At 40.2% G+C, this 12,056-nt stretch overlaps 1 protein-coding gene across 7 annotated transcripts in view; it reads right to left on the minus strand.

Annotated features, from left to right (window-relative positions):
* Positions 1 to 12,056, minus strand: part of LOC134165953 (BEN domain-containing protein 5) — a 954,442-nt gene that overhangs the window by 435,321 nt on the left and 507,065 nt on the right. For 5 of the 7 annotated variants that reach the window (XM_062623211.1, XM_062623209.1, XM_062623213.1 and 2 more), the window contains exon 6: positions 9,983 to 10,022. In XM_062623211.1, coding sequence (XP_062479195.1) covers positions 9,983 to 10,022 — 40 coding nt within the window. The remainder of the gene's footprint in view (positions 1 to 9,982; positions 10,023 to 12,056) is intronic. The other 2 variants (XM_062623212.1, XM_062623208.1) reach the window with 1 other exon arrangement.

Here is a 12,056-nt window from a genome sequence, read left to right on the forward strand (position 1 = left end):
TGGGAATGTCTTGCTTGGCTGTGCTGCTGCAGGCAGTCCAGCCCAGAGCCCAAAGCAGCTGCCCCAGGTACTCAAACTACACCGTTTAGGGTTTCTTCCTAGGATACAGAAAGCTATTTTAGCACTTGAATAACAAAATTCAAGCCCATCCACTGGAGTGAGGGGGTTCAGCTCAGGATCACACGCTAACACAGTGCATGAAGTTGTTCTCAGTGTCAGGTTTCTCCAACCTGTGACAACGATTAGGGGTTTGGTCTGAGTATGAGACAGCTTAAGTGTCTGGATCACATCCCAAAGCAAATTTGCAGCAGGTCTAAGTGACAAGATAAGGATTCCTTTTACATTCAACCGGTGGACCTGCACCCTCACAATCCCTGGGAGGAGCAGCAAGCAGGTGGATATAGCACAGGGGACAGCAGAATTTAGCGCTGCTCTGAGATTACCTGGAAGATGGTCAGGAAAGTCACAGTCTCTACAGATAATCTTCCTTCCTTCCTTCACTTAGTCTAGAGAGGATAAGGACAATGGATGCAGCTGTGAAACAGGGCAGATAATACAATAAAAACATCAAGAATAATACAATCCTGTGCTGTCTCCTAGATATTTCGAACACACTTACTTTCATTTTGATTTGTATGGCCCAGCAAATAGGACTTCATGGTTTCTGTTGCTCTCCCCAGGCTCCATTGCAGACCTTATTCCAAACTCCTCTCCCCTGCCTTGCTCTTCTGCTAGCACTCTCTGTCCTAGCACTCGAGTACAGCTACTACAGCCAGCTATAGCATCAGAAGCAGACCAGGGTGTTAAAAACAGTATTTCACCTTCATCTAACCTGCTTTTTAAGGACACTGCAGCAATACTACTGCCTAATAGTATGCATGTTATCTCATTTAGCAGCACCTCAGATGACTCTCTCCAACACTGCACAGAGCTGTGTGATGAACAAGTCACTTATCCACCATGGGTTATCCTGCACTTTCAGTCTGAATTCACAAAACCATCACACCTTCCTCATTCAAATCTCTACTAAAAACTCCTTTGTGCCTTCCAACTTACAACCTCAAAATAATAATAAAGGCTCTAGGTTATCCTTTCTTGTGGGTTTCCCAGTGACCCTGTCTGACTGCTTTAACAGAAATGTTACGCATACCAAAAAAATGAGCCCACTGGCAATTCTTAGAAACAAATGAGGTAAAAAAAAAGCTTTTTGTGCAGTTCCATCTCCCCTCTTCCTCAGTCCCATCTGTTGAAGCTGTATAATGATCACTGTTTTCAATCAGAGATTGAAGAAAAGGAGTAGCAAAGATGTACAGGAGTCTATAAGGTGACGAAGACAGCAGCAGGCAGCTTCTCAAAACCAAAATGCAGTTCTGTTAAAATTATCTTTTATTTTTGACATCCTCTTTCCAGTTTCCTGCCCACTGCCCCTTGCTTTGTCTATGTAAGTCACCAGCTATTCAGGGGCAGCTTGGTGTCACACTATGCATCCAGCTCAATGACATCCTTGTGGACTGGGGTACATGGGTGCTACTAAAATAGAAATGAAGCACAGTTAGCTGTATGTGCCTGCTTAAAAAACAAGTCACAAGCAAAGGTTCAGGTCCTGGTGCAAATCAGCAGCACTGGAAAGGCAGCACCCTAAAGACTGTGACAGTAAATAAAAACATGACAAAGAATTAGGGCTTATTTATCTCAGGTACAGCACCCAGGTAACATGGGTTGTCAGCATCTGGACCCACACTGGGGAGTCTGATGCAAGCAGCACAGCTCTGCTACTCAGGTCTCTGCTAGCTCATTCATTTCTGCACTGTACTCCATTTTGTGGTGTCAATATAATCCTCTGCTATCTTCTAGGTATTTAATACACTGATTTTCACTACGTCATGTTCAGGTCACTCAGCAGATAATTAAACAATCAGAAAAAAATACTCTTAAGTGAAGAGGCTGTTTCCATACAGATGCCCTTGCAAATTGAAAGATTTCCATTCCTTCTAAAAACATCTGATACTCTAGAAAGGGGTTTGGGGGGGGGGGGGGGGGGGGGGAAAGGGAAAGGAGGAAAAAAAGAGAAAAAAAAGGAAGAAAAGGAAGAAAAGAAAGAAAAAAGAAAGAGAAGAGAGGGGGAAGAGAGGGGGAAGAGAGGGGGAAGAGAGGGGGAAGAGAGGGGGAAGAGAGGGGGAAGAGAGGGGAAAGAGAGGGGAAAGAGAGGGGAAAGAGAGGGGAAAGAGAGGGGAAAGAGAGGGGAAAGAGAGGGGAAAGAGAGGGGAAAGAGAGGAAAGGAAAGAGAAAAGAAAAGGAAAAGGAAAAGACATTATGTTTTCCCCACACTTAACACAAAAAGCGAAGGAGCACAATACACCTGTGCATGGAATTGCTCATTTTCACTCTCTCTAAATGAGCCAGATGCTCATTCTGCACATTGTGAAGTAGACCAGAAAGCATTATGTGCAAACATTTACAGCATAAGAAGCCTTGTCACCTGGGATACTTGCTGATTCTGAAAAGTCTGATCAAAGATAAAAACCAAGACAACTCATTGTAATCAATTATGCACAGATAGTCCTCAGTGTATGCGCAATTCATAAAAATAATACTAAAAACATAACGTGGATTTACATGCAGAAATGAAATACGGACATGGACAGAACACTAATCTTCCGATTGGTATCTTCAATCGACAACCCAAGCTCTTTAAGCAAGTCTGGCTAAAAAGCACTTCCTTGAAAAACATTCCAGCAGCCCTTTAATTGCTCTCATTTACACCAGAGGAGCTGCAGAGACACAACCCAGGACCCTGTGAAGGTTAGAGCAGGCTGCAGTCAGGGAATTAGCGCTACAACAAGCTGGACGCAGGTTTTATTTCTGCATAAGCAGAGGTATTAATCCCCCCACACATCCAAAAAGCACTTACAGTGCAAAGAAAGCCATTAATTGATAATCTGGCTTTTTAAAGAGGGACTGCAATGCACGGTGGCAAGTCAGGCTCCCTATATATACTCCCTCCTATACATACATTGACCAGAGGCAAAGTCCAATGATCACCCTCCCACATTAGTCACTAAATTCAGAAGGGAAACTGAAGATGTATTCAGGTTTCAGGCATGTATGAACATGCCATCATCTTTGTCCTCACCAATACCAAATTCACACTTCAAGGTCTTTTCTATGTCTTTTTCGCTCAGCCTTGTAACAGTCAAGTCAAGGAATTCACATCGCAATGTCAATCCTTTCATCAACTTTACACCCCTCCAAAGCTGTAAAATATTCATATTTCAAAGTGAGGATTTATTCCTGTTTTGTTCTAGCTGACATCCTTTCGTCACAGGTCTTATACATTTTTGCCTAGGTGAGCCCCAAAGAGTATGCAGTGACTTAATGAGCAGATCAATTACTGTTCATAAGAAAAGATACTGTCTCTTTAAAGGTTATTTGAAGGTTGATTGCTATCTTATTGCTTATATCCTGCAAATCTATTCAGCCTTATGAATGAATTTGACCTTTTTATACTTACTGGGAAAAAAAAAAAACAGAACAGAAGTTAATTTAGAGCTCTATAATGCAACACTTTTTGCCAGAGAAATGAAAGGGCATTCAAATCGATACCTGCACAATAACACTCTGATGAATGTTTGCACCCAATTTTCTCATTTTGCTAACTCAAGATTGGGCATTTTGAATAGTTCTCAAAGAACATATTCTTTATGTGCTGTGAAGTATGTGGTATTGTGTCCAAACAATGCTAGAGGATAATCATTATAGGAGTGTCACTGGGCCTGAAAAGGTCAGTTAGTTAGAAATGTCAGCTTTCAATGCAACTATGCCGGACCTTCAGATGTAAGGATCCAATTAAAGGGACATGCCAAGGTGCATGGAAACATCATGGTGACCCATAATAATAATAAGGTATTGTGGAAAAGCTTGATATTTTTCTTCAAAAGTAATGGATTATCCTTTAGAATATCATCTCTGCAGTCTTATTTTGACTTTGCAAATATCACTTATTCTACATGTATCCAAAAAAAGGTCAGTTTTTTAAAATGCAAAGGTAGGGATGAAATGGCCTTACTAAAAGTAAATACTTTGCAAATAAATGGGAAAAAAATTCCCATTTCATTACCGGATCAAAAAAGTGTCATTTCAATATATCTCAAAACTGTGATATTTGAGATGGATATAAGTGATGTTTGGGGAGACTGATAGGGAATAGGTCAGGAAAGAAGCAGAAAGATCAGGGTGGACTTATTCTCTTGGGACACATGAGTGAAGACTGTCTTCACAGGGAAAAGATGGTGGAAACAGCAACACTTGTTCAGTGAGTATGTAGCAGTTGTTATTCCAGCAAATAGAGAGGAATAAGTAAGAATTAGGAAGGTTCTGATGTGCACAAATGAGTAATTACAAGCAACAATATTACTTCTGCTTATCACAGCAAATGGAAGTTCTTAGAGCCCTTACATACAGTAAAGATGAGCAATTGGATACAGTAAAATTTCCTAATTAGCCTCAGGGCAGCTGAAACCAACCTAATGGCATACAAAAGAAAAAGAAAATCCTCATTTTCTCTGCTCTCTGTCAGTCCATCAGCCTGCTGAGGTTACAAGTCTAGAACAAACTTCTTCCTGTAGTTTTCAGGTTCAGATAAGACTGACAACATGGGAATTTCCCTTTTTGCTGAGACTTTAGCATATATTTGTATGGTAGAGAAATTCCTCTACCGTGGGTTCAAACAAACCATTTGGGGTCTATTGCTTTGTTGAGCAATGAGGTGCTGTCCCCCTAAGTTATTTTACTATTGCGAGACAATGGCTGGATTAACACCCAGCATCTTACTGATATGAGAAATAGTTCCACTCCATCACTGAGCATTACCAATTATTACTGGAAAGATAAATTATTTATTTCTCTACCAGGTTTCCAGATAAAACATCATGTGAAGCTTCACCAACAAACAGGAACAGTAATTATGTTAGGCTGTTTAAAAACTCAAACGCTATCCCTTGACACATACTTAGACAAAATCAATGTACCCTTAATTAATAAGTACTAGCAAAAAGAGTTTTAGCAGCAAACAACTTTCTGTCACATTTTATTACCTTGTATCATTTTTACTAATACCTGTCTTATAGCTTCATGACTTTGAGTTCATATTACTTTCATGCTTCAATTAGAAAGAAGTAGATAGCCAGACTATCCAGGAAGGTAATGGAAAAGTCTTGTAGCAGGGCTTAGTGGTGGAATTTATAGTTAAATGAAACTTTGAAATGTACCATAAAACTTCTCCTTCCCTTACGTAGTTTTACTTGGGGTCTCATAAGCAGTAATATGTAGAAATGCAGAACTTAATCAGCTAAAAAATATAGCAAATCCCACATATCACTTTATGCAATGCCAGGAAAGTAGAAATATATTTTCCTAACCAGAGGAAATTAACTAGGCAAGAGTCCTATATCCATAATTTAAAGCAGTAAAATATGTATGGCAGAAACTAAAGCCACCTTAAAAGAATTCAGGGTAGCAGTATATCATGAATTAATGAATTGGGGACATTTTTAGAGCATGCAGCACTGATGATATTAAAACAGGGAGAATATTTCACCACATAAATGAGTCTGATAAATACTTTTAAAATCAAGGATTTTTCTCTTGTTTAAAAGTGTAAAAGCTTAAAGATTAGGGGAAAGCACACAAAAAAGCCATTAACATTTCTGATCAAATCTCAATGCCACTTCACAGAGATTAAGAATATCTTGCTCTGTCCCTGCATGTAAACCTCTAATGTGGTCAGAGGCAAAGTAAGTAAGCAAAAGGCAGTAATTATGGAGTCAGCTCTTACTCTACTGCGCTGAAAACAGAATGAAAGAAACTTAAAATACTTTATATTCCACGCTGTAGCCAAGCTGGGCACTATGGAATATTCAACTACCCCAGGTTTTTTAAATGCAATCAATTTACTGCTGCCAAATGTAGTAGGTTTATATACATCTGGGAAACATGCACCTACGGTGCTGATGAATTTCTCCTGACATTGCACTGATTTCAAGAGAATGTTATTTTAAATTGGCAGTAGAGAGACTGGTAGAGGAGGATAAAGCCCTGAGGACGGCTGAATCAAAGAGAATTTCAAAAGAATTTTCCTGATGGTTCTTGGATAATATCACGTTAGCTATTTTCAAAGCCAATAGTTTCCAACAAACTTCCATTTATGGTATCAATTATTAAAAAATACTTCAGTGGGAGATGAACTTACCTTACTGAGAGGAGAGATTGGAAAGCTGTATTATTATCGTAAACACAGGAGATGCAAAAAGCTTTATCTCCATGGAAAAGCTATGGAAACAGGGATATTTTATTTGCAGCTATTGAGCTGTTACCGCTAAATGCGATGTGATTGTATACGCATGTTCAACGCGTTACAGGAACACGACCACATAAAAATTCAGGGCAGATCCTCCGCTCCTCTGTGCAGCAAGGCCAAACTAAACCACCTGAAGATTTAGTCCTAAAACTGGACTAGAAAAAATTGTTGAGGAACTATTTTGGATCAAATTCAGAGGTAAAACTAAGTTTAAAGAGAATTTAAATTACCCAAACTTAAATCTCATCACGCCCCACTCCCTGCCAGCTACTAATCAAGTTTTAACATCCTTCCCCCATCCCACTGCACACATCAGCTCTGACTCTGGCACCCTGAACCATACAGCGTGTTACAGAGTAATTGTAACTCACGTGTCAAGAGGCAAGAAGAAAGGAGTGCGGCGAGAGCACTGATAGATTTAACTTAACATTCCTCCAGCTACTCAGCAGTAACGCAGAGCAGTGAACTCCCTCCACATTTTACATGGGTGTCAGCAACTTCAAAGGAATATATTTGAGCATGAGGGAGTCTGGCTCGCTCCCAGCTTATGCATCATTTGTGTCTGGCTGTTTCTGGAGAACGGCAACAAAGCAAAGACTTCCTCCAGTTTGGGGCATGTTGTGGAGCTTTCCATAGCTGTTTTCTTAGGAGCACTGGACCAGGTCAGCTCTGTATGTTGCATACAAAATGTGTAGCTGGAGCTGCAGCTCTCACCCTCTGTATTCCTTCCTTTTTCTTTCCTTACCCCTCCACCTCCCATTTTTTTCCAGTGCCCTCAGTCCAGGTTACAGATTAATGATCTATACCTGTTCAGTTTAACATACAAACGTGCTTTTAAGTCAAGCACCTGCTCAGACACGTTCTGCAGAGCCACACGCACATTTCTCAGTGTTTGGGAGCTGTGTGGAGTAAGGCAATAGGCGATAGGTGAGTATTCGGGGCATGAGGATTAGGCACTGCTACCTACGTATTTGTGATTCCCATGGAAGCATGCAACAGCCCTGGCCCCAAGGAACAGCATAACTGCCATGTGGTAACGTTAAGGTTTCCATCCCACAAACTGTCATCTGACAGCACCCCTTAACTGACATTAATGGCATTATTTTACCTTGCAATTAATCTCATTAATTGGCTGATGAATTTCTGGATTTTTTTTTTTAATGGCATATGGAGAAGAGCTGCTGTAATACCTGCAAGGGATCACCAAGTGACTCTTGACTAAACATACGAGAAACGGTTTGAGAATTTCACACACACACAAAACCAAGATGGTATTCGTCATGACAGAAGAGCGAATCACAAAGGTCACCTTTGGCTTTTAAGTCCTTTGTCTATTCTTACAATTAAGCAATAGGGCTTTGGTGGTTGATACTGCTTGTGACACATGGAGGACTTTCATACTATAAATAAGGCCGAGTGACCTCCTCCACAAACGAGGGCTGCTTGCCTGCGGCAAGGTGGAGAAGAGGAACAAGTCCCAAAGGATTAACAGGTGCAAATAAATAACCTAGTCCCTAATTTGAATCAGCACATTAAGGGATGACAGTGATTACAGCTGATCTCAGCCATCATAACCAATACCACAACGTTATAAAAGCAGAGTGTTGATGTCAGATCTTAGAGCTAGGACTCAAAGAATGGCATATTTTAAAACTGCAGCCTCCAAAGAGAGATAAAAGCCTCAAGACTATAAGTTATTTTATTTCTATATTTATAGGGCCCAAACTAGACCCTTTAATCCACAGGTTGACATTTTCTAATCCTACTAGGAATTAAGTGACTAACTTTTCCAGCCTCTTTGAAAACTCTCAGCTTGAGGTTTTTAGGTAAGTTTGGTCTGATCCAGCACCAGGCTTCTTTTGAATATACCTTGACTGAAAGCAAAACTGTAGGTACTCAATTATAGAATCCTGACACAATTTCTTTTTTTTCCTGTGTAGCTAATGATTGTAGATTTTTGGCTAAATATCAAAGGGCAAAACTTGCATTTCGGGGAAAAAAGCATGTTATGGAAAGCGTTTTTTCCTCCTTTTAGTGTAGTCTGTCTGCCTACACAGTTATTGAAAGCTATTTTGATCCTTCCAACTAATTGCTCTGTTGATTTAGTAGATTGCTTTATTAAACTGAAAGATCTGAAGTGATAGCTACTCACTATGATCACATCTATGACCAAACTCAACTTAGTCAACCCTTTCACTGTTCCAGTTAATACTGTATCAGAAATTATGAGGAAGGTATCATAAATTTGCTTTATGGAAAAGTCTTGTATTTATTCTGGTCCCCAACCCTCTTTTTCTTTTATTAAAACAGAGTCTGTGGCCTTTGGAGCCCTTATCCAAGATCTGAGTGTTTATTACGAGGAAGACCTTCAGAGTTTTTTTTTGTTTTCCTCTAGAAATAGGGAATGCTGAAGATAGGAAAAATGAAAAATGTGCCATGTTTGTCCTTGAAGTTAGTCAGAATAGTGACAATGGCTGTATCACAGTGTATTGTTGCTTTTATCAGCAAATGCCCTGAGCATACATTAACATAATTGCAAACTGCATGAAAAGTGAACATGCAAAAATGTGATGCAATTGCCAATAGCCTCAAACATCTGGCCCAACAAAGTGTTCCTCCTCCTTATTTTAATTCTTATTATTTTAACAAGGTTAGTGAAGGAGAAACCATGTCACAGATTATATCTACATTTAGAGTGTCAGAACAATTATTGATGCAAAATTGTTATCCAAGCAAACGTGTGTCACATTTTGTTCGCTTCCCATAACACCTGTTCATTTTGCTAACGCATTATTCCCAGTTAAAGCCAGAACTCATTAGGCCCAGTTAAAGCCAACCTGAAAGCTTAATACATACATACATCTGAAAAATTGAAAGAGTTAACCAAAACGTAGCACCACTCAAGCGCGGTGTACGTCTGAAGCTGGTGGGCAGCAAACTTCTGTAGCAGCTAATGGAAAGAAACTGAGCCAGAAAAATGGCAATAAATTAAAAGCCATCCAGCCTTAAGAGCTGAGATCAAAGAGAAGCACTATTCAAACGACCTGCATTTCAATCACGGTGCCGAGACCTTCGAAACTCACTATGCCAAAGAGCCCGATGCTTTCACAATACAACACATTTTGGGTTGTTACAGTAGGCAAACAACAAAAGCCATTATGAAGCAGATCACTTAAAGAACTTTAATTTTATCCAAATATTTTCTGACTTTGGGGTTCTCTGCCCTGTTTCCCACCATGTGCACAGACAGCCATCGTCTCCTTACTCCCTGAACTGCTCGCTTTTGCCACCAAGGAAAGTCAAACTCACATTTCTGTGATACTTGAACACACATTGCAAATTCGAGGGCATCTGCCCTGCAGATATACCACTAACTGTAACCCCAGGAGGCTTAAAGAAATATCAGCACTCAAATTCATAGAGTAAAGGTCTGAAAAGGCAGCTCTGTGAACGGATAACTGCCCGGGGCTTTGCCAAGCACAATATAGCTGTCACTTGTTATTACGTGAAAGATTTTCTGGGGAACAGTGTTTTTCATTTTGCATGTCAGAGACAGGGGAAAAAACACATTTAGACAACCATCTCTTTAAGAAAAGAGAAGAGAGCCGTGCGGTAGAGCTCACTTACCAGGGCTGGTTATTGTCAGGAGGTCAAGCTGCCGTTTCTGCTGAAAAACAAATTATAAAAGGAATTGTTAAAAGGGGACTAATTTTAGCGGGTCAGCTTAGACCTGCAAAGTAAGTGTTCTGACATTTATAGCAGAATTAATTGCAAGTTACATGGCTCACAGTAACTCTTTTGGATGGGATCCACATATACTTTATGACGAAGAAAAACCCCCCGCTCAGTCCTTTTAATGTGTTTTTATTTGCACTTATAAAGTGTTACTATTTCTTTTTTGGAACTTGAAATGGATAGCTGGAAGCACAGATGGACCGACATATTTATAAAAGTGATTTCTGATTCCTCAGGGAAGGAGACAAGGAACCAAGACAAGAAACTCAAAGTTCTTTATTCATATCAATCACTGACTCATAGCCTGTATGTGATCAAACACAATTATATTGCCTTGGGGTGAACCTTTCAAAGACATGTAAGAGGATCTAGACAAACTCAGGACTGATAAAAGGAAAGCTTCTTTTCATGCTGAGCGCATTCAGCTCATAGATCTCATTGCCACTGGATATCCCTCACCCCAAAAGCTTGCCAGACTGGATATTTGTACAGATAGCAGAATACAGGGAGTTATTATGGCAAATAAGTTTAAGCAGAAGACCGGTTTCTGGAAGGGCTGAAAACCTTCACAGCGCAAACCAACCTGTACTACACAAAGGTGAGGAAATTTTTTTGCCTGGAACAAGTTATCGCACCAATGCCTTTGTGATGGGGGGATATGTCTGATGTTCCCTTTCCCCTTGTAACACATAGCCAAGGTTCTTGGCTACTGTATGGTCCCATTCATAGGTGATCTCCCCACCTCTGTAGCCTGCCACTGAAATTCTTGTGCTCCTGGATCACTATCATTCTTTTCCACCTTTCTGTGGGCTGACAGCTTTCCATCACCAGGAAAGCTTTCCCCATCACACAAACTGTTACCTCTTCTTCATAGCACTTTCTAACTTACTGTCTTTTCCCTAACTTTGCCCAACGTTAGTGTGTCTAGCTAGCATTGAAGATTATACTGTCCAGTCTAATTTCTCTTCCCTAATTTGCTCAATAATGTCTGTGTTACTTTCATTTATTGTCAGCCCTATTGATCTTTTTCTAATCTAATTCTCATCACCGAATTCACTGTATTCCCTGGGTGACAGCTGAAAGTCCTTGAGGAGGAAACATTAACGTGGTATCCCCTACTGTGAAAGCTCTTCCTTGGAAATTATGACTGATGAAACTCCTTTCCAAACCCATAATTTCTTTATAAGTAAAGCTTCACTGGCTAAAGTATATGGACACAGTTGATCATCCACTGAATATACTTAAGCTATATTCCCAAAAGTGAATGTGGCCTGCTGATTGGGATGTCAGGCTGAAAAAAAAACCCCATTTTTGAAACCTTCCTGGCCTTCAGTACTTTAACTCTTGTACAACACAAATCATATTTGGGAGAAAATGCATTCCTGCCTGTTTTCATAGGTACTCCTTATTCTTTTAACTCTGCTAAGTCATCCTGAATATGACTTTAGCAGTGTGCTTGATCACATTTGCTTTATTATAAAACACTAAGGCCAGTCTATGCCAAGCCTTTTTCCAGGTGTGCCAGGGTAATGGCATAAGGGAACAGAAGGCCCTGCTGCTGCCTTGGTTTACATTGACAGGAACCACTCAGAAATGCTGTCTCTGCACTGTAGGGTCTGCTCGCCCCACCATCAGTTCCCAGGGAGCAATAAGGCAAAATAAGCAAAGGACCCACCACCCCAGTGGGAGCCATAAGACAAAATATCTCCTAATGAGCTAAATTTTATAGAGAATCTCTGCCTTAATCCTGATTTATATGTACAAAGCTATGAAATGCCACGGCTTAGCACCCACTGGGCCAAAAGCTTTGCTTGCATTTCTCAGCACAACTGGAACTCCAAATGCTGTATATCTAATGAACAGCTAGAGAAGAAAAGATATATCCAAAACCTATACTCTGTGAAAGCTTCTCTACTGGGGAAAAAAGCTGGAATATGAATATCATCAAAGAAGGTTGCAAAACGTA

This window comes from Pezoporus occidentalis, unplaced genomic scaffold, assembly GCF_034315485.1.
Source record: "Pezoporus occidentalis ecotype Australia unplaced genomic scaffold, CSIRO_AGI_Poc_V1 ctg25, whole genome shotgun sequence".
In the NCBI taxonomy this organism is placed as follows: Eukaryota; Metazoa; Chordata; class Aves; order Psittaciformes; family Psittacidae; genus Pezoporus; species Pezoporus occidentalis.